General features: G+C 48.4%; 1 protein-coding gene across 3 annotated transcripts in view; it reads right to left on the bottom strand.

Annotated features, from left to right (window-relative positions):
- The window catches only part of LOC106746378 (zinc finger MIZ domain-containing protein 1), a 147,645-nt gene that overhangs the window by 4,823 nt on the left and 119,151 nt on the right, over positions 1-23,671 (bottom strand). For 2 of the 3 annotated variants that reach the window (XM_014622941.1, XM_014622940.1), the window contains exons 2-9: positions 6,309-6,657; positions 5,728-6,066; positions 4,043-4,760; positions 2,840-3,183; positions 2,339-2,524; positions 2,086-2,228; positions 805-1,273; positions 6-251 (exon numbers count right to left, since the gene is read on the bottom strand). In XM_014622941.1, the coding sequence (XP_014478427.1) occupies positions 6-251; positions 805-1,273; positions 2,086-2,228; positions 2,339-2,524; positions 2,840-3,183; positions 4,043-4,760; positions 5,728-6,066; positions 6,309-6,398 (2,535 nt within the window). In that variant the 5' untranslated portion in view covers positions 6,399-6,657. Of the gene's footprint in view, positions 1-5; positions 252-804; positions 1,274-2,085; positions 2,229-2,338; positions 2,525-2,839; positions 3,184-4,042; positions 4,761-5,727; positions 6,067-6,308; positions 6,658-7,527; positions 7,568-23,671 lie in introns of those variants that run through there. The other variant, XM_014622942.1, reaches the window with a different exon arrangement.

Genomic DNA, 23,671 nt, shown 5'->3' with positions numbered 1-23,671 from the left:
CTCACATTTAACGCCTCCTGACCAGTGCCTTCCCCGTCTATGACCGCGGCGGGGTCGAAATTCAGATCCGACGGTATATCCGCGGTGGCGTTGTTGTCGTTATTTATGGTCGTACTCGTGCTGCCGGAGGTGTTGTGGTTCCCCGTCGACTCCTGCGACGCAGGTGGAACGCTCGGTGGGCCGCTGTTGCCGCCACCCGGAGTGTGAGGCGTCGATTGCGGGGTGTGCGGCGTGTGCGGGGTATGAGGCATCTGAAACGCGTGCACAATTACCGTCTAAGTGTCGCACGAAAGATGTTTGCCGACAAGGCGCGCCCCGGAATCATCCCAGAATGTTACCAGGATGCCCCGGGGAATATCTCAGAGCGTCCTGAGCGCACCGGGGATGTTCTCAGAATATTTTATGATATATCTAGGCGCTAATGTAATAATATTATTAACAAGATAAAAAGAATATTTGTAACAATATATTTTTATCCAACACTTAGACACTGGCTCATATACAAGAGACAGCTTTCGTTACTAAGCTGACCGAGAAGCTTTCAAACTAGTATTAAGGTAAACACCTCAGTGATTGAACATACACGTTCCAAAGATTCAAATATTATTGATGTATTTTCCTTCGTTAAGATGCACCTCAATGTACGGAACAATGTAATAAATGAAATGTTTAGTTAGTTTGTAATTTTCATTTATCGATAGGCATCTTAATAAGTACACATATATTATTAACGTTTCAATCATCGGGACAATCACAGAGGACGTTTGCTTTATTGCCAAACCCAATATCGTCGATAATGCGTACCTGTTCGTTAATCGACTTCTCTATAGCATTGAGAGTGTCGAGCGTATTAACGGACTCATTCAGGTGCGAGAGCGGGCCGGCGCCGCTTGCGTAATCGTTACTGCCGGAGGTGTTCGTCGCCGAGTTGATCTCGTACGTTCCGCCCGAGGTGTTCCGGTGGTTAATGTTGTTCATCATGGAGCCGCTCACGATGCTGCTCATGTCGGGCGGTAAGTAGGGGCTCATCGCCTGATTCATCTCCCAGTTGTTCATGGTCGGCATGTTCATGCTGCCCGGCGACATCGCCTTGGCCGTTGTTCTCTTGTACTCGTTCTCCTCCTCGGACTTGATGCCGGCTAAGCTGCTCTTCGTGGCTTTCCAGTTGGCGAGCGAGTCTATCGTCACCTCGTCGACCTCCGCGGTGTTCACCGTATTTAAAATCCCCCATATGTACTGGTCGACCTCCAAGCCTTCCAATTGCGCGGGTTTCCTGCAAAGATACGCGACGATTTATCGTCCCGTTCGGTTCTTCCCCCCTTCTCTCTTTCTTATTTCGACTCGCATGTGTAACGGTTCAATTAAGGTGGCTGTAAGGCGAAATGAGTTTCATAAGAATTTGGTTAAACATGCACTATGTGTACACTGATTTAACAGCTCCCGTAATTATTGTATATTACGTAACAATAGTAATAACAGAAGGTAACCGGTCAGCTAAAGCAACACCAGCTAATACAAATTTCCGAAACCGACAAACGAAAACGAAGAAAGTGCCATGTATGTTCCGAAAACAAAAAAGGAGGACAACAAATTTAATCTATAAGTCTTGTGGAGTCGCGTTACACCTCGGAGATTGTTTTGCTTCATATCTAAAAGAGAAACACTAAGTACCCAATAAAATATTAATAAATAAATAAATATATAATACAAAAAAATGTTACATTTATTTACATATATCCTCGAAATTTCATGAAAATAGCGGGACAGGATTGAAAACTAATGAGAACTGACGATTTATGATCTCCCGAAAACCTCGAAAAATCGCCGGCGCCAAATAAAAAAAATCCTAATGAAACGTGCGGACGGCAAAGTGTTAATAAGAAAACAAATATTTTCGCATTTGTAATATTGTACACATATGTTCACCTCGACTTCGTTTCGAATTAACATTGACTATCAAGTGAAATTAATGTAACTTTGCTTGGCGAATACTAAATTTACAAACGGGCCACTCGACGTGCGCGCCACTGGAAATACGATGCTTACAATCTCCTTAATTGCGCCGTTCAATCGAATTATACTTACGAGCACACCGGACACCTCCAAGAGCCTCGTTCGCAATTCAACTGCAGATACGACTCCAGATCGAAGCACTGCACATGCTTGCAGTCGTGCCCTCTAGCTGGCAGTGTAATGCGTTTGAATGTAATAGGACACTTTAAGGATACCTGCGGGCGAGAAAATGGGGTGAGAGAATGTAACGAAAGCGGGGCCACTTTACGGCTGAACTCTGCCGGAGTCAAACGGAAGCTACGAAGCATCGAGCAACGATCGTTACCTTCAGTGCTGTTTGCTCCACCACGTCCTTCTCCGACTGTATGCCATTGGTCGAGATTGTACTGTTGAAATTTTTTTTGATTTTACTTATGCAATTATCCGCCGCCAGAAGCCTTTTACGCAGTAATCCCTGGAGTACACTTCGCACGCTGGGCCGGTGGACCAGTTGGAGGACAAACAGGTGCGACTGTGTGAAATTCGGCTTCGTTAAATTAAGTCTCGTCGGTAAGAATTCTGGAGAATTACGTGCAAGAAAGGGGGAATAATAATGAAAACGAAAGAGAAAAATAATAAAAAAAAAAAAATATCTGAAAAATACTTGGGTATAATAACACGTCAGAAAAGTTACTTCGCATAAAGAATGCGACGAGTCAAAGGTTATCTACAAAGAGGGAACTCTCGCTCTCGAGCACGACGTTAGTTGAGGCGTTTGCGAGTACCTCCTTCCGAATCGCACACACGTCAGTCTCGTTATCGTCAGTCTGGATATCGGGGAACTTACACAGCAGCACGCGGACACGGTGATCTGTATTGTGTTCCTCCCGATTTGGCAGACATCCTTTAAGTAAAGAGGCTTGTGGGTAGTTTTGTTCTCGCCGCGATCGATCACGAGAGGATTCGCGTTGACGGAAACCTGCACGCTCGCCGGCCAGTTCGTATTCATCTGCCTGTCCTCGTGGTGGAAACACTTGAGCTGCAGCTCCAAATCGGATCGCCACATCAGCGTCTGATGCACCGTGGGCTTCAGTTGGAACGCGTGATTACTAACGGCCAGATTGTGCTCGAGGCGGAAGGGCGGGAGAATGATGCCGTCTCTCACGGGGAATGTCAGTCTCAATTCTTCATCTGGAATAAAGAGGCGGTTAATATGAGGTGAATCATTGATACGGAGGGAACAGCAGAAACGTTGCATAAATGGTCATTTAAGATTTCATTATCTACTAAATAATAATAAGAAATAAATAAATGCGCAATAAAAGAAACGATAAACGAAAAGTCATGAGAGAAATATTAAGTAATAAGTAAAAACGCAAAATGACAATGAAGATGAATAATTATTTATTGCTACGGCAAATATATTTTCAGGAAAGATCGCACCACCTCACCGAATTCTTGTAGTTTTGGATATACATTGTAGGGAAGATTATTGAAAGCGAAGAACCAAGTGGGGAGAACGGCGTTAACAGTCGAGATATCATGAAATTAAATTGAAAATTATTTGTCTCGGAGATTGCTGAAAATGACCTCCTGCGAGAGAACCAAATGGAGGACGACGTTAATAGTCGAGACATCGCGAGATGAAATTGAAAATGACGCTTCGTCCGGGGGTCACGTTTAACAGTAACTTCCCTGCAATATATACATATTAATTGCGGAAGAATCGATGCGGCGTGGCCTTCTCTGGAGATATCCGCCGTTATTATTATTTATTATCACCATCATCGTAAGGATGACCGAGTGTTCTCGGTTGTAGGAGAATAAATAAAACAATAAAAAAACAAAAGAAATAAAAAAAAATAAAAGAAATAAAACAAACCCCAGAAATGCAAACTTCTGTAGCCCATTGGCTCTCTTCCTGATATAATTGGCTTTTGATAAAAATACGAACGTTGGAATTCGCCGGTTCGAACGGTACCGCACTGCGTCCCGCACGGGCAAGGGCTACTTTCGGTCGGGAGACCCGCGTCCCCGGTCACACACTCACTCTGTATGTTAACCGGCGACTTCAAGTCGTTGAAGCTCGGCTTGAGGTCGGGATTCGGGCTGATGTAAGGCGGCATGCTGGTGGCGGGCGTCAACGGCGGCGTCGGGTTGCCGGGTATCGGGCTGTGCTGATAGCTGACGTTGCCGCCGCTCGTCGACTTCATCGACGCCGCGACGTCCTGCTGATATTGGCTGGTCGCCACCACGGCGCCGGCGGACGCGGCGCCGTAGCTACCGGTAGCGGCGCCACCGCCACCGCCGCCGCCCCCGTAGCCCGCGTTCGGCTGTTGGTGACCTACGAACTGACCGGTGACCGCCCCCGTGCCGGTCGGCCCCATGCTGACCGGCACTCCGGCGTTGCTGTAATATTGGTTCGCGGCGACCGCCTGCGACGCCGCGTTGTAAGATGGCGCCGCCTGCCTCATATTCGAGCCCCGTATCATCGCGGTGTTGGGCCCGAAGACGCCCGCCGCGGTGGCGGCCGCGTTCGGTATCATGCTCTGCGTGGGCTGCTGGTACTGCGGCTGGAAGCTCGGCCGCGCGCCGCTGGGATAGCTGCTCGGGTACTGCGACGCCGTCATGCCGTTGAAGCCGCCCGGCTGCATCGCCGCCGGACTGTGGCCCGGGTACGACGGCACCTGCTGCCGCTTCTGCGCGATGTGCACCGTGGGGGCGGGGTAAGGCGCCAGCCGCCGAGAGTAGCCTTGGTGCGGTTGAGCCTGCACCGAGGATAAGCTTTCCTTAGTATTTCTACTGAAATCCGCCTCGCAGAAACAACACGCCTGTACTTGTGATATCATTTGCTCGGGGAGACATTTTACCGTCTTATTCGGTCCTTTGACAGAAAGAACGACGTTATTTCAAGTAATATCTTTCAACCGAGCGAAACGACTTCTTTGTAAGAAAATGAACTTTCGTTTCAAACAGATTCTTTTATTCGAGATCAGGATACGTATTCGTCGGGGAGTCTGACGATCGTATTTATTAATCGAGACGCGGGATTCTTTTTGGAGCACGCCGATGACGAGATTTTCGATGCAATAAAATTGGTGAAATTTGAAGAAATCCTCGTCCCGCCGACGACGACGAAGTGAGCTTCCTTGAAGTGGAATCTCAAAATGACCGAGTCGCTCGAATTCGAGTGACTTTTTCACTCATTCAGAGTGCGAATTCTCCGCTCTGAATCGTCGAGCGAACGTTTTCGCTCGGCGACTGAAGAATGAAAACGACATATGGTCGGTCGTAAAAAGGCTGTCGCGACGCTTTTCTCTTGATAAGTCTCGGCAATCGCATACCGTGTCCAATGAGAGAATAGGTTTTTCAGTAATTCTCAGAAGAGAGACGTTCCTCCTATCGGATCTACGGGATGCGTCGTGAAATTCATCTACGAAAGAAGCGTTCCGATCTTTTCGTGACTTCCCATATCCCGCCGTCCGGTCAACATATTCACCTGAATCGATCGAAACGTTCGCTCACACGAAATCTAAAGGCTTGAGCGAAACCATCCACTCTCGCGACTTCGAGTGGCTGTATTTTCACTACCGCCCCACTTTTCGCTCATTTCGAGTGAGATTCCGCGAAATTTAGAGAGTACATCTCGCCGTCGGGACGAGGAGGTGGAGAGTCGTCCGACTAACGTCGATGAGACGTGAATGGCAGAAGAAAAAAGACGAGAAAGAAACGCACCTGCTGCATTGCGGCCATCTTGTTCATCTGTATATTGTTGGGTCCCATCATGTTGCTCATCGCCATGTTGCCCATGCCGCTCATGGAGCCCATGGGGTTCATCGCGTTCATACCGCTCATACTGCTCATACCTCCCATCGTCATGGGATTCATCGTGTTCATGCCATTCATACTGTTCATCGAATTCATGGAATTCATAGTGTGCATCGGGCTGACGGTGCCTATGTTACTGAAATTGTTCATCCCGACTGGCCCCATTCCCGCCATTGGTCCTCGCTGACCGTACCCCGCGTTGTACGGCGGTACGGTTTGATGGGGTATTCCATGTTGGCTCTGCATCTGAAATTGACAACAGCAATAACGACAATGACGATAATAGTAATCATCATCGTCATCACGATGACGTCACGGTGATCAGTGGCGATTTAGTCAAGCAAATAGAAATACCGAATCTAAAGAAACCCCTTTCTCCGTGCAGAGCGAAAAATCAAATCGGAGCAACAACGACGCATCTCCCGTACGGTGGATCTCGCGAGACGACCGTTTTCTTCCTACCGTTTTTCGTACACTCGCGTAATTACCTGATTGTACTGTGCGGAGATGTCCTGACGGTCCTGCATGGCCACCACGCTGGCAGTGGCGGTGACCGCAGCAGTGGCAGCTGCCACCATCGCCGCGAGACGATGTGAACCACCACCCCCGGTTCCGGGGTGCTACCGCGCTATGATAGCCGGATGATGATGATGATGATGATGAGGTGGACGACGGCGACGATGATTGCCGGCACTCCCGACGCCGACGATCGCCGACGATCCCTCAGCGGGACGCGGCCGACGTAGCGGGGAGGGAACCCTCTTGTACGTCGACGGGCCCCTTCGCGACGTGGACGCGCGGAACACGCGAAGGCGTGACGGTAAGCCTATAGACGGCCTGAAACGGAGAAAGAGATACGTCACTTGTGGGGTAAAATTATTTTCGAACGGAGAATTCTTCGGGCTCGGTAAAAGTTTCTTTCGACGACAACAAACTTGTCTTCTTGGAATGGTGGAGTAAACAAATGAACGTTGGATTCGTTTGTGCGTTTCCGCTATGTTGCAGAATTCAAGATTTCAATTAAGACAGCGCCGAAATTTCTACTAAAAAATTCGAGTCTAATAGCGGATGGAATGAAATTGCGGACCTGGTTGCCCGACATTCGCAACGCACGCACGGGGCGGTACAGGGTCGACCCTTATATCCCGCGAATAATCCTTTCTTATTAATATTAAATATCCCCCTCTGAATTCCACGAACCTTCACAGAAAACTCGCTCAGTTAGCGTAGCGAAAAAATACTCGGCCTCAGCCGGAGGCTATAGTAATTTCATTTCTTTTTCCTCTTTCGGAAAATCGATGCGTCAGCCGGCAATCGCCGACGGAGAAACAGAGGCGAACGTTAGAAACTGCGGCGACGGCGGCGTCGAAGTTGGAATATCGGTGTCGAAATAAAATATGACGCAGGCGTTGCGATTGACGTTTCGGCTCTATATTTGAGTCCCCTTCGAGACCGTTCTCGGCGGATATAGCGATATATAGTGTAAGCTGCATCGCTAATCCGTATTATAGCGGTACAAGATTGCTTTCGACACGATGCTGCGAGAAGTCACGAGTTGTCGGGAACGGCTCTCGAGTGTGCGTATTTTCTCCCGCTTCTCATAAAAATCACGCATGATGAGAGTTAAACGGTCAGTCGGACACGCGTTATTAACGAGAGACGCTTTTCAGCGTCGGAGGGGCGTGATACCTGAACGGCGACGGTTACCTGACGGTTGCCATTGTGCGTATCTTCTCAGACGATCTGGAACGATCTTGCGGCTTAGAGACTCCGTAATGCGCAACGAAGAACGATGATAATAAGTCGTCAATCACGCCGGCGCGAGTTAAATCGGTTTAAATGGCAGTGTGAACTTTCGCATTCGCGACAGAAAGGCGGTGGATTACCGTTCGCTAAGTCAAGATCATACCCGGAGTATCTCGAGAGCCCCCTCCGCGAGCGCGCGCTTCCCCGCCGAGCGGATTTCTGCCAATCGATATATAGTCCCTCTGTTTGGCGTATCGCAACGGATCTTTATTTCATAACCGTGTGCGACGTAGTAATAACACACGCTGGAATCATTCACGATACTTGAATAATTCGAGAAGGTCACGTTTCTTGCTCGACATTATCGTTCTGTTCAAACAAATTTCATTTCGTAACACTCGGCGGGCGCGCGCGCGCGCCCGCCCGACGATTGAAAATTCCCCGACACGGGGAAAAACGCGAAGGTATTCTCGTAATGTTTCGCGCACACGTATTGCATTTGATAACGCAATACATTAACACGCGTGCGCATCAATCGGAGAGTTGGGGGAGGAAAAAAAAAGAGAGAAAGAAAAAAATTCCCAATGTCCACGCGCGCTGTTCGGAATGTTCGGAGGCGGCGATAAAATAAATAATAGTCGGGGATGGATGTCGATTTCCCTCTCAACGCCTCATCAATAATTTACGCCGTTCGTGCGCACCACGACAGTCGACGATATGTACAACGGTGAAATAAAATACTAGTCGATAGTATTTTTTTTTCTTTTAAATGGCCGTCCATCCCTACAACGCGCGCGCGCGCGAAGCGGAGCCGAACCCCGAGAGAGCCGACCGACCGTGTTCCCAGCTGGCCACGCCGCGGCGCGTAGCCCCCATTGCTTTTCTGTGGGAAATGCACGTGCTCGCTATTCACACACCGCGCCGCGCTCATAATACGCGCCTTACCCCGCGCGCGCGCGCTGCAAAACACGGCGTGCGAGAGAAGGAGAGCTCGGGGAAGCGGAAAGCGGTCGGAGCTTCCACCGGCGATGCCACGATTTCCGATGGGCTCGAATCTTACGTGACGAAAGAGGCCGTGACAACTTTCCGCTTCCCGGGACGCGACAGAGATGAAAGAGAGAAACGGCGTTGGCGGTTATTCGGCGATCTGAAGACTTTCTTTAAAGTAACAGATTTGTTCTTTTCTTCTCGTAATTACGTCCATGAGATATGAAACGGGCGAAGTGAAAAAGTAGGGGGGGTGAAAGCTAAGCTGCAGGATCCGAGTCGGACAACAGTAAGGTCGAGAGGTTTTTCTTTTTTTATCGGCGAATTCCACTCATATTGCTTCGAATTAGTGCGTGCACGGTAAAAATGTCAACGCTTGGACGAAAGTACAAAAGCAACATGTCGTTCGACGTGAAGATTATGTATCGCTTGAGAAGATCAATCAAACAATTCCCATTTGTCGAGTCGAACATTTATTTGCCTCATTCCAAATTTGTCTCGATTGAGAAAGAATCGGGTAGAAAAAAATGTCTCCTCCGTCTACGAATGAATGTTGTGCGCTCTCGGACGGAAGTTATCGGCCGCGCCGCCAGGTAGACTCGAGACTCCGGAGCGCGATTGCGCGGTGAGCATAGTCGGTCGCAAAAATGCAGAGTACCAACCGAGAGAGTGAGTGGAAGGGGGGAGGGGAGGGGGAACGGAGAGAGACGGACGGGTGGCACGTGAGGAGGAGCGGTGCGCGTGTTTAACGTGGCGCGATCTTCTTCGCGATATATCGGATTACCACGTGCGTACGACGAGTTTTGCGCGTGCCCGCGAACGGTACCGTGATAATAACGCTGGTTGGGCGCAAAAGCAGAAGCGTCGTCCGACAGTTCCTTATCTACCCGTTACCCGATTCCCCGTTGCGTAAGCCTTCACGCGGATCGCGGGCCCGCGTCGATCAGCGTTTTTCGCACACGTACGTGAACACCTCGAATGTACCGATCCCGACCGTCCGAGAGTGTCCTCTCGATCAACGGGGTGACACAAGCCGCGAAAAAACGGCGAAATCTCGTGTCGCTCGCGAGAAAAAAGCTAATCATCAAGTCGGTAATTTCGAGAACGATATACATCGGCGCCCTTGGTAGCGCAAATAGAAGAAAGAAAAGCCGGTCGACGGGAGTTTGGAAAGCAAGTCGGACGTTGAAATCGAGGCCTCGTGCCGCCAATTCGCTTCCGTTCACGTAAACTTGCTCGCATGCGATTCCCGGCCGAAAGCGGCTCCCTTCCGCGCGGCTGTTCCGTCGCTCATATACTTTCTCCGAAGCGCGAATTCGTCACTTCTTCGCACACGCCGGATATATCGAGCACGAGTCGGCTTTTTCGACGGTGTCGGATCGAACGGTCCATCCCCGTTGTCGAGTTCGCGCGTAAAAGAAGAAGAAGCCGAGCGCGAAAGTCGCAGTCGCGCGAAGGCCGCGTTGAATTTCACACGCAAAATCGCCGCGGTAGCGCGAGCGAGATTCGCGCCCGGAACAATAACACTGCCAAACAATGTAATCGACCGACTCTAGATAAGATATTATCTTCCCGAACGTTTTTCAAGTACGGCGCGATAATAAAAAGACGGACAGAACGACCGAAAGGCCGATCATTCGGGCAGCCGCGTATAAGTCGGCGAAGATGCCTGTCGCATTTCTCGCTCGCCTCGCGATCGGATTATTTTCGCAGCTTATTTTCGGAGGAATACCTTACCGCCACACACGAGACGATTATCAAAGCGCACGCGCCGAAAAAGTATCTCGAGTACATTGAGAAAAAAAAGACTTAAGAATTTATTTAAGTATATTAGGTTTATCTCACAGAAATGATTTATTTCTATGAAATAAACCTGATATCCAACAAATACATTTTTTAGTACTTTTTTTCTCAAGTGTACGTCGGATCGAGAACAATTGTCTCGTTTGGGTCGCTCAAGATATTCGTGCGTTTAACCTTTCGCCGTTTTGTGCTGCATCTACCTTGACATCGTGTTTCGCTTTAGTCGGCTCTACACTGAGAAAAAAAGTACTTAAAGATTTATTTGGGGAGGGGGTATAAGGTTTGTCTCACTGAAACAAGGTTTGTTCTACGAAATAAACCTTATATTCCACAAATCAATTTTTAAACACTTTTTCTCAGTGCATACACAGAAAAGAATTTCTTTGAATTTGGTTCGCGTGTTTGTTTGACTCGAGTTTATTTAATATAAACAATACAATATCAAATATCATTTTGTTTGAAAGTGTTGTTTCGCTAAAGTAGTTGGCAGAAAAAAACAGTATTATTTGGAGGAAATAATAATTAGTTTCCGATAAAAAAGAAAATTTATTTCGTTATGTATCAAATATTGCTCCATTGAAACACAAAGGAATTCTTTCATATTTTTCTAACATAGCGTTACTTCTCTCAAATAATTTACTGTCGTGACAATTGTAATGACTGAATACAAATACAAAAGAAATATATTATTTCACGTGAAGATATTTGTTGTTTGAAGAACCACACAATCCCGTTGGTTGGATCGAACATTTATTTGGTTGCTGGATTCTAACCGAAAAATTTGTTTCGATCAAAGAAGTTCGATTAAATCCAAAGAACTTTTTTTTGTGTAAAAACCAACTTTTTACATTCATTAATATTACACTTAATATAAATAAATAAGTACAAACAAATAAGCATATATATAATTATATCAATGATATATAGCACAGAATATATTACTGTACATGCTTACAGATTAGATAACCACGGAATATATTGAGACAAAAGCGAGCTGCACGCGATATTGTCGTCGTATACCGTCGCCGTAATAAATAAATTCCTACGGATCGATCGAGAAGAAAAGTCGGAAACGATCGGGGTCCCGTAAAGGGTTAATGGATCAACCGTGTCGCGAGTCTCGTCGACAACTCGCCGCCGTCTATCGTCCATTTTCGCAGACGCGCGTCGCGGGTGTCAGGTGTCCCTCCTGAACGGTTTTTTGCACACATACATTTTGCTCAGTAATATATTTCACGTCCACGCCCGACCGTTCCGACCGGATCAAGCGCAGGGGACAAACAAAATGGAAAAATCGCGCTCGGCTCTCGCGAATGAGAGGCAAACAGCGGCCCCGCCACCAGACGCATATGTCAATCGTTTGCAAAGCAATTTTTTCACGATCCGCCGGCGAATTTGAGAAAAAGAGCGAACACCGCTTCCCTTCCCCTCTGGTCTCTTTCGTCGCCCGGTAAAGAATGTTTCTCACTCACACACACACACACCTATACGCATGCGCTGTCCTCGAGACGCGATTATGACGCTCGAACAAAAACAAATTTCGAATAATAGCCTCTCCGTTGTGTTCAATACGCGGCCTCGGCAACGTACGTGCGCGCGCGAACTGGGGACACGCACACACGAATCCACGCGCGAGCGTCATGTGATCTACAAGGGGCGAGAGAGAGAGAGAGAGAAATCGCGGGGACATTCACAACAGCCTAGGAAAATGTTGGGGAGACCGATCGATCGATTAACACGTGCGCTTTAAATGTTGGGAACTACAAAGTCCTCTCGATGATCGCAGGCGATGATGTCGCTAACGAGAACGTTCGCACAAATGTTCCCCTCCGCTCGGCCGCCCGTCACCCCGGGATTTCATGGAGATTTGTAAACCGAATTGAAATCATTTCCACGTTCATGTCCTCGTCCGTTCGTTCGTTCGTTCACGGCTTTGGCGGGTGTAAAATTACCTTTCGCTATATTGTAGCCGCGCCCGACGTATAACCGCGCGACGCGATTGAAAGCCGCTCGCTTGTGATTAATGCAACTACTCGAAATCTAGTTTTCTCTCTCTCTCTCTCTCTCTCTCTCTCAGTTTCACCGTAACACGGATACGAGAACGGCCCCTCCCACGTTTCAAAAAAAAATAAATAAATAAAAAAAGGAAAATAAATCACCCAAGTTCGCGCATGCGAATTTCGATACGCGACGACGACGAGGGCGCGCAGCGAGGGCGTTATTAACGCACGAGGTTTCTCAATTACAAAATAATTTTCAACCGATCGAGTCTACCGTGTGTGTAATATTTCGCTCGTCACCCGACCGTGTGCGACGTTTATCCACCCCAATCTGCCAACGGGGTGCGCAGCGCGCGCTCGCTCGCTCGCTCGCGCATGTACACGCACGGCTTCCCGTGCGTGTAACACAACACACACATTCAGATATAGTGCGCTCGCGCACTTGCGGAGGGAGCGATTTGGAGGTTGACGTCATCCACGTCCCACCCCCTTTAAATTCACGCTGAATACGACTACGAGAACGACCCACAGCCTCTGCGCGCCTTTTCCCTTAGTTTCTCTTTTCCCTTCCCGCACGCCGCCTCACCGCCGAGCACTCCGAGAGACCCCGAGAGTCGTTCGATGGTAGGAGGCGAGCGAGCCGCGGGGGGAGGCGTAAGGAGGGAGGAAGAAAGGGGGGTGAACCCCTCTGGTAGATCCCGCAACGGGTTTCTATTCTCGGATGTCAATATTTCGTCAACTAGAGCCCACTCGGCGCGCAACAAAAGGCCCCGGGTACAGCCGTTGTGCCGTGTGGCGTGTGAGAAAGAAAGGAGGAGTACGAGCGCGCAGTCCGCGTACGGGTGTGTGTATGTGTGTGTTTATAAGAGGATGCACGAAGCGGAGGAAGCGTTCTCGCTCGCTCGCACGGGGACCGGGGCCACGAAAGTGCCGCGATTGCGCAAGGGCGAGGCACATCTCGGATACATAAAAAAAAAAATGTAATTGCGTAGCGACGCGCGCGTGATCCGCTCGCCGGCAGAGAGAACCTCCTCCTCCCCCTCCTCCGCATGTATTCATGGATTTCGACAGAAGACAGGAAAAACGACGGATAAGCGGAGAAAAAGCGACGCAGAGGAGCAACATTCAAGGCCGCGCGTCGGCGAGCGCGCGCGCCAGGATGTACGAAGTCGCGATGAAGCGAGACGGGAACTTCGATTTCGCGCTGCTCCGAGGAGTCTCGTGNCCCCCTCCTACCGCTGCTGACCGCGAAGAGGAGATGATCTTCAACTGACGAGAGAGCCGGCCGCGATGTTTTAAACATCTTTCTCAGCGCGCGCGTGTCAATCGGACGATCGATTCTGAGAACGACGTATAAATCACGACGCGCTTCAATGCCACGTGTGTGATTCTTGAGCAATGGATCGGTCGGCTGATCGATCGATCGCATGAGCGCGCAATCGTCACTTCCGCAAAAGCGAAGGCTGCTGTTTTCCCGGAGAGAGAGAGAGAGAGAGAGACGAGTAAAATACCCCGGTCGAGCGTCTCCTCGATCAGTCGATTCACTCGTTGCGGTCTGCGATGATGCTCGAATGATGACGGTTGAAAAACGCGCCGGTCGGTCGCGAGGGAAAATAAAATATCGCGCCGGGGAATCCTTGTACGAGATAAATAAAACGGATCCCTCACGGTCGTCGCGCCGCCGTCGTCGTCGCCGGTACATAATAACCGCGTTCTCCTCGGCCGAGCTCGCGTCCGCGTATGAACTCGGCTTTAAGGTGAGCGAGTGCGCCGAGCAACCTCGTCTTCGGCACGTCGGGAACCTCGGGCATCGCGCAGAGTTCATCAAAGAGGATGTAATATCTTTAATCTATTGTAATGATTCTAACGTGTCAAGTTTGCCGCGTTTCTCCATTTCGGCCGTATCGATCGAATCCGTCGCATGGGAATCCCCATCGCTAGAACGTGTGAATTCGCATGTCGAACACATTGTATAAGTGTGCGACCTTTGCGATTTTTCACCCTCGGTTAACCCTCCAACGGCAAGGTGGAAGCTTCCGAAGTGTCTAGGAAAGCGAGGTTGGATCCAACCCTACGTTATGTTTCCTTCTTTCATTTTTCATGTAATCAATATACAAAACGGGTAAAAGAAGTAACTAAAATAACATGAAGCATTTCTTGAGGAGAGAAACAGCGCGTGTAAAATAAACGAAGCCGCGGGGCCGATTTGACCCCACCTCACCGTTAGAGGGTTGGTACTTTCAAACCGATCGTTACGTCTGCGTTACTTCACTCATCATGATCATGACCCATCTCTCTTTTCTTCTTGTAACCTAATTTAGCATTCTCAAACACCATAATCGTTGTATAATTTTATAAATGTTTGCTCATTTACTTTTATTTTTACGAATTTTCTTCATCGCTCTAAAAAGAGATTCGCCCTGTAAATAAATAAGGAAATCAAGAAGTAGATAAGGAAAGACGTAAAAAATAACAAATAAATAATAATCGATATAAATCTCCCGGAAATTGCACGGTGATCATGCGTCCGCCGAATTTTCCGGGGCACTTCACCCCGCGACTCGCAGCCGAGAAGAGCGGGGAACTTTACGGAGACCCACGGGAGACATTCGCATGGGGGGCCTGGCGCATTCGCACCTCGTTGGGTGACGCTACTGAGCAAGGAGGGAGACAGAGAGAGAGAGAGAGAGCACGGATAAGCCGGCGANGGGGGGGGGGGGGGGGGAGCACAAACGAACGGCGGATGCCGATCGCAACACTTCGCTAAAATCAGGACAACGCGAGAAGGAGGATGAGAAACGGGGATCGAGAAGGTCTCGAGAGAGATGGAGACGGCGGGAGGGGGGAGGGGACACGAGACTGTTGAGACATCGAGCCCGCGACACGTAAACAGGAGCGAGCGAGCGAACGACGAAGCGAGCGACCGAGGTCGACTCACGACGAGAATCGTGGGAGGATTCCCTTTTTCTTTCTTTTTTTTTCCTTTTCTTTTTTCGTTCGTCGGCTCGTCCGCGGTGTGGGTGGGAGCGACCGAAACGAGGGGTGGATAACGCGGGGCGACGGAAAGGGAGCGGGAGGGAGGGAGGGAGAGGGCTTTGATCTCTCGGCAGCTGCATCGTGTCGTTATTTTCGGGCGGTGGTTCGCCGAGACAAAAACATTTTTGCGGGGCGCCTCTCTTTTGTGGGGCCGACGTTACCTGAACGTCGCCGTCTCCGTAGCCGCCGGGAGAGAGGTCCTCGTCTCGCAAGAGAGAGAGAGAGAGAGACCAGAATCTCAGGGAGGGTACACGTTTCGGAGGCCCTAGACCCCGGAGATATGATGTATGAGGAACGGACAGCGCGGAGTTCCATTTAATCCTCGTTATCGGGGGAAAAATGGGCCTCACCTGCGCGGGGGACTCTCTCCGTTTTACAGGGTCGAAACAATTTTCACCAGCGATCCATCAGCGGCGCGATAATGTCCCGAATTAATTGGGACAAATGGCGTAATTTTTCGTGATCGCGTTAGCCATACGTAGATATGAACGATGCGGGTAATTACAGGAAGCGACAGCATCAACGGAGAGCCTTGTACAACACGTTTTAGAGCCGTAGGGCTCGGACAATATTGGGGACGTCGAGTAGACGGGGGAGGGGGAGGCTAGGATGCTCCCATGCGATTCGAGGCGGCGATCAAAAAAGAGAAACGACCGGCGGTTCAGGGTATCGTCGCGATACCAAACTAGGCGTGAAAATCGCGATGTAGACACACGTCGTTACTACGCGAACGGGCGCGTATGTGTGTGTGTGTGTGTGTGTGTGTGTACGTCTAAATGTGAGTGCATCGAGGTGAACCTAATTGGCCGTGGCTTTAAGCGACCTCGATATAGCCACTTGTCATCCTCGAAACTATACCGCGGATATCGCCGCTGTATCGAGCGCACCGTGACGATTTCAAAAGAATCGAGCGCGCCGTCTCGATATTCCCGGTCACTTTGCGTAAAATCATCGAGATCGAGGGAGTATTACTCGTGCAAATGATTTATATGGACGTTACATTGCTTAAAAAATGCTGCACTGATTATTATTGTTACCGCATTATTTTCTTTTTACTGGATACCCAGAGAAAAAAGTTCCATTGGGTTTAGTACAGATGTTTGTCCGACTTGAGTTTGTTTAATATAAACAATACAATTTAATATCAAATATCGCTTTGTTTGAATGAAAATGTTATTTTATTAAAGCAAACCATGTTGTTTGATAGGGAAAACAGTATTATTTACGTAACAGGGGAAGTAATATTTGGTTTTCAAAAAAAATTTATTTAACCCTCTGACAGTAAGGTGCGGTCGGATTGACTTCACGGCTCCATTTATTTCACAGCGCGCAGTGCGCACGCGCTGTTTCTCTTCTTAAGGAATGTTTCGTGCTATTATTTACTTCTACTCATTTTTATATTAATTACGCGAGAAATGAACAAAGCAGAGCATGAAAATCCAAATAAATCTTTCTCTCTGTGTGCATATAATGATAAATTGAAATTCGCAGTAAATTGTAACCGAGGAAATATATTCAAAAGACGGAGCCGACTGCTAAAGAACACTTTGCACGTAAAGAAATAGAAAGAGATCGAGAAAGATCGCAGGTATTATTAGTACAGATTATTCATACGGACATTACGTTGTTAACCCCCACATTGATTATTATATTATCATTACTGCATTATTTTTATCGAGTGACGAAATAATACAGTAATTTCTACAGTAAATTGTAATTAAGAAAATATATGAAAAAATCGGAGTGGCAGTGCTAAGGAGCACATATCACCGAGCAAAAAAGACTCGTGATACTATAACGATGATGTTGCACCGACGATATCACATTATTACACGGACTCGTACCTCCCAACCGAACCGACCGGTATCATAATCGGCGTCCGAAAACACTCGTTTCTCCGCTTCCGAAGATCCCGCACCCGATGGGCCCCGTGATACCGACAGGAGACGGCAAACTCGATCGAACGTCCAATCTCGCGACTTGAACCGCGCGCTCCGAAGTAGCGTTTTTAAATAACGACATATTGAAAGAGTGCGAGTCGTAAAACGCGCACGCGACTCGACGGAGAAAGAGGAAGGGAAGAGAGAGAGAGAGAGAGCTTAAGTTCCAAGCTCACGGCACCACGTGCGGCCGAACGTTACCTAATGGAATCTGTCGTCATTATCGTAAATATTCTCCGTCGGACATCCTCGATGACACCGTTTCGAACAGGTCGCGGCGGCGGCGCGCGTTCATTCGCGGGAAACGAGACTCACACGCGCGCGCGCCGCAACTTTTCGACGAGTATGCCCGCTAGGTAGGTCAAAACCTTCGAAGCATTACGCGAAGAGCGCGCAACACCGTAATCAGGTTAGCGGCGCATCTGGTGCGAGACCAACCAGCGCGAGCCAGCGGAATAGGAGACAATGTGTGATGAAAATCGGTGGAACTTTGATTTCTGCACTAATACCGCGCCGTCCCACATCGAAGAAACGAAGGCGCGCGATACGGCCGCTTTTTCCGGCGTCCAGCGAGCGTTCTGAGAATCGGTCGGCGATTTCGGGCTCGATATCGGCTCGATATCTCGGAGGTGGCGTTCAAGTTCGAAGTAGGGCTTAAGTTCAGCGAAACGCGCCGCGGTAATACGATGTCTACAGACATAGTAGAAGCGCAGAACCCCGGCGCGAGATCGATATATCGCTCTCCGACGCGCCTCTCTCCCTCTCGAGCCCGTTTTCTCGATCGGTCACTACGCGTCCTCTCTCTCCGTCCTTCTCGCCGCTCGGCTATGAGAAGATTCTGTCATTCGCAACAAATACTCGTGGCATTTCGAGAGAGGCGGCCGCGAGGATGGATTTTTCTCGGCTCGCTCGGAAAGGTCGAGCGACAGAGCGCCTTGAGAATGTGAGCATCTTCGTCCGCCACCATCTCGAGCCGTGTAAACAGCTCCCATATGTCTGAATCGCGTGTGCGTGTGCGTTCGTCTTATTTGCGCATTCGTCACACGAGGAATACGCGAATCCGCCGCCAGGTGTGTTATCAGTGACGGAACCGCGTCGACTCGGATAATTAATTTATCGATTCACTCTGTGGCGGCGCCGCCGCTATCGGCCGTCGTACGTATCGATAAGCGGACACATCGGTGGGAATCGATTTAGTCGCTATGCGCGTTGGGAAAATTTATGCCGGCCGACGGAGAAAAAGAAGAGAAGCGATATTACGCGCTTACCGCGCGCGTACTGCTCATTGCGCTAATGACGTATAACGCGTCGCTTAGTCGCCGATCAATAATCGAAGACGCGAGATAATGGTAAACGGAATCACAATTTCCCGGACGTTCCACCGTTTACGAGCCGAAATCGCTCAGCGCTGATAAAATTCTGAAATCTGTAGAATCGAAAATTCAAGAGAGAAGTCAATAAGCGTGAATAAAGTGGTACCGTCAAAATGGTGTCATCAGTCAATAAGGGCGATTCAAGTAAGCGCAAATTATCCTTAAGAGCGCCAAAGTGGCATCAAAATTTCGACTCGGCATTATTCATCTCGAGAATAGCGCGACTTCCGTGAGATTCGCGATCGCGTTTTCGCAGTTTACGTCGCGCCGTTTCCGCGGAGACTCTCCGCGCGTGCGCGCGTTTCATCGGGGAGAAGGAAAAATTCTCGCTTCCGTAACTTTCCCGCACTCGAAATTCTTTACACGACGTACTCACGTGCGACTCACGAGGCCGTGCTGTAAAAGCGGAAATGACATCTGCTCGCGACAGATACGCGCGGAGGTCGAAAAAACTCACCGAACACGACCGCAAGTCTCGAAACGCACACCGGTGCGCTTCCTTCCGCCGCACCGTCGAGCGAGAGAAGAAGCGGGACAGAAAATGTAACAGCGTAGAACAGCGGCTAATCGAAAATATCCGCGCGACCGATCGCATGAGGTCGCTTCCGGCTGACGATCGCAACAACGAAAAATCTCCCACGCGGTGCTTCTCGACGAACTGTGAATTTAACGTGCGTTCCACGCGCACACTCACACACACGCGCGTGCCGAGTCGTACGTATAGTTTAAAAGTTTCGGGAAAAAACCCGGTTTTTTTCCATTTTTTCCGCCAAGTTTTTTAGTTTCTTTTCATCTTCACGGGGGGAAAAAAAGCAGGCAAATGTCGCAGGTTTTAGCCGAACACTCACGTGAATTTTTCTAAACGAATTTTTCCATCCTCGGAGCGAAAACCGGAGAAATTCGCGGAAAAATTGGGGAGAAAAGCCCGAATTTTTTTCACGAAACTTCTAAAACTACAGTCGTACTTATAAAAATTATCCGCAGGGAAAATATCGCAACGCTCCCAAGTACTCGGCGAAACTGGTCATTGGTAATGAACGGGCGATAGGAGAACAAACATATTACGCAACGATGCGGCGTACATCATGCCGGTATTACATAAGAATCACAGCTCGATTCCGCGACAATACAGCACGGGTATATCCGACAATTATTATATCCGCACGCAATGCACGATGATGCAGAAAAATCTGAAACACTGCGAGCCGTGCGAAACACTCGATCGCATGCTCGTTTACGCACGTCAGTGTCGGCGTCGCGAGGACGCGCGGGTTCAGCTACGAAAAGTGGCGATACACAAATATTGTTGTTGTTTGGAGAGAAATCCGTTGCGTTGATCTTGAAGCTGCACGGAAAGAATAAGACGGGCCGGGAGAAAGAAAGAGAGAGGGAGAGAGAAGAAGCTTTCTTTCGGCGCTATTCTCGATATCGCACACACGTTGTACGATTCTATAATAAAAGATTCCTTGGAATACAATCATGTGCGATACGATAGATGACAGAAGCCGAAATTGCCGGTGAAGGTTGCTTAAATTCGTTAAATTTAATTTCGATACGAAATTACGAAATACGATTATAAATTAGTGCAGTCGATTTCGACTACTCGATAACCCGAGTCTTTCGGCGGCTGAGTATAGACGGCTAATTTCAGACGTTATTATCGGCTGTTATCATTGGAAAAATCAATAATCTGTAACGCCTGAAATTGGTACTTAATTAATGGAAGATTCGGATAGTCGAAATTGACAGCACTATTATAAGTCGGCGAAATACGATTTGTAATCGTATTTTTGTAATTACGCATGAAAATTTCGGCAACCTTCATCTGCAATTTGTGCTTCCATCGTCTTTTCTACCGTATATAATTATTGCAACATCGCTTTTACACGCGATTGTCGTTTGTTAGCGCAACGCGCTCGTGGAAATATCCGATCGAATTCACGCGGAAATTCGTTCGCGTGCTTCATCTACGCCGCATTCCTCGCCGCGTTTCGCGTAATTTTAATCAAGTCCCGCGTCACGATTACACACGTGGAATCTTATCGAAACACTTCCGGCATCTCACGCGAGAACGTGTCCTTGCGGAAGGCCGTCGGCCTTTCTCGGAGTGGTTTCGTGAGACCCAGCCGAATCTTCGAGTCAAAATCTGGTGACACCGCCGCCGCAAAAGAGAGGCGTAAAAATTTCGCAGTGACAGAGCGGGTATTCTCTACATTTCTCCATTGAATGACGATTACGCGAATATAGACGTCGTCGCGAGTGAGAATCGATTTTTCGCTTCTATTCCGAATACTTTTTTTTCGGAGATGTGATGAAAGAAATTTATAAAGGAGAGAGAGAGAGAGAGAGAGAGAGAGAGAGAGAGAGAGAGAGAGAGAGAGAGAGAGAGAGAGAAACAGGCGCATGCGCATGTGTAATTCAACCATGACGTAATACCTGTACCCGAAGTGTCCTTCTCCTCTTTTTACCGGAATATGTCGAAATGCATCGGCGCGTGTTCTAAGATTAAAAACCGATGCACGCGACATCGCGAATGTATTTAATTAATTAACACACACATACACACACAGATATACGGTGCCAAAAATATTTCGTCTGCAACGCAATATAATATATTGCACGAGAGAGAGAGAGAGAGAGAGGGAGAGAGGGAGGGAGGGATAAAACATCACGCTCTTCCTATCTCTGCGCGTGAACGTTATTTAAAAAAACACACACGCGATCCGAGATTCAATTAAAAAGATATCCGACGCGGAGAATTAGAAAGTTACGGCGATAATCATCTATCGATCTTTCGCCGGGCGCAAAATCGTTCTCAACGATCACGTCGAGAGGAATCTCCAGGGGCAGAACTGGAAAGGGTGGAAGGGAAGGGGGAAATACACGATAATTTCTTCGAGAGACGTCCTGCGCGCAACAATTAGAAACCGAACATATCCTTTGTGAGTGCAACTATTAATCTCTCGATGGAATCGCGCGGTGAATTTTCTTTTTCTCGGCTCGCGATGTATTGTAAGGAATCTGTAAGAGGTGTGTGTGTGTGTGTGTATACGTCGGCGGCGGAGCGCTCGGTGGTACACGGCAACATGCGCCGCTTGCATTTATGCAAATAAAGGAGCGCACAGAGAAGGTCTGTCCTGTCAGGATTCGGAGAAAGTTGTTTCAGGGCGTTGATTGGCGGGTGACGAAATCACGGAAGCCGCCGGCCAATCGCTGCTCTGGAAACTTTCCCAGAACGCTTAACCCCTTTGACCGTTACATAAATATCACCCGATCCGGCGCGCGCGCTGTGTTACACCAACGTATCCTGGACGATGAGATAAAGGCGACGCCGGAATCGCCGTGCGCGGCGGCGATCTGTCGCATGTTCTCTCCCACGTACTCGGAGCCCGATGTCTCCGTCGAGAGGGGCCCCGTTCCAAATCGCGCGTGTGTATGCCTGTGTGTCTGAGCGAGCAAGATTCTCAGTCCCTCTCTCTCCGACTTAACGAAACGAGAACCTCGATTATCCCATTCACTTAATTGCAATTTGCTTAACTCATTAGTGGGGCCCGGCCTTATCGAAAAAGATCATCTGATATGCAATTTTGTCTCTCTTTTACGTTTTCAACGCCCAATTGCTTCATGCTCTCGATGGAAATGATCCTGGTTTGAGACACGCACACAAACGTACACAGTGAAAAACGTTGCGCGAAGTTTAACACATTTCACATGTCCCAAACGGCCCGCACAGATTTCTGTGTTAATTTAACGCAGGATAAGTACGTTGGAAGTAACACAAGTATTATGTCAAAAATTAGCAAAATTAATATACATAATATGTTAATCGGCACACTCAAGTATAAAATATGTTATTCTAAACTTACGAGTATTACTTTAACAGACATGCTGAATGTCGACAATAAAAAAAAATATATTTTTCTTGAGATAACATAGGTATGATATATTAAATTAACACAGACGTGTTGAAAATTTAATACGAAAATTTCGACAAACACCGACTTTTAATTACAAATACAAAGTTTACTTTGTAGAAAATAAAGAAACCGATCCTTCGATTAAAACTGTCTGTGAAATAACAGAGGCTCTCCAATGGGTTGATTCCAGCCGACTCGTGATTGACGTTTCGCGCTAAGGCTGATAGAATTATCTTAGCGTGGGCTCTCGTGTCGAAATTTTTCGCTTGTCAAGCGTTTCCGCGAAGGTTTAAAAATCAAATCGTTCACGGGGATATCCGCGGAAAATCAGCACGTAGAAATCAACGGGGGACGATGATCTCGGCGATCTCGTTAGCGGTGAGATCGAGCGGGCGGGCGGGCGAGAACGGTGAGTAAGCCGAGTACAACTGGAGAGGCGCATACTTTCTTCATCGTGTCCATTTATAGTTTCACGTATATATAGAGGTCTGGAAAACAAGGAAGTAGAAGAGAGGGAATGTGCGCTTAGAGGCCTATAAGTTAACGCTAGGGTACCGAAATAACGGTCGTTTCGCCGCCGTCATCACCGCCGCCGCCGACAGCGGTGATAAAAAGGACGCGCATAAATCGCGGTAGGGAAAAACTTTTGATATAGTTCGCGGTTTGCGCTCGGCTCTCTCTCTCTCTCTCGTACGCGCGCGTGGTTGACTCCCTCGATCTATGTCAGGGTTAAGCCGGGCTCTGGATATCGCCAGCCGAGGAAATAACTCTTCTCGAGGTTGATATTATTATTAAACGTATCGTAACTCGGAGCAGAACGAGATCCTTAATCGTCCCAATTCGGACCGAGGATTTTAAGCCTTTCCCAAACGAACGGACGAACGAACGGAGCGACGAATAACGAGTTCGCCGGAGCGAGCGGAGTCTGATCGGAAAAAAAGAAAAAAAAAAGGCAGGATGGACGGAGGAGGTGGCTGGAAATATTTACTATGTATGTTTCACGTTGGAAATAACTCACGCGCGCTCTTTCGTTGCGGAGTTGGGGGGGG

This window comes from Dinoponera quadriceps, unplaced genomic scaffold, assembly GCF_001313825.1.
Source record: "Dinoponera quadriceps isolate SergipeBrazil2010 unplaced genomic scaffold, ASM131382v1 scaffold566, whole genome shotgun sequence".
NCBI lineage: Eukaryota > Metazoa > Arthropoda > Insecta > Hymenoptera > Formicidae > Dinoponera > Dinoponera quadriceps.
Note: the sequence above shows the minus strand (reverse complement) of the source record. Positions and strands in the feature narration are given on the sequence as shown.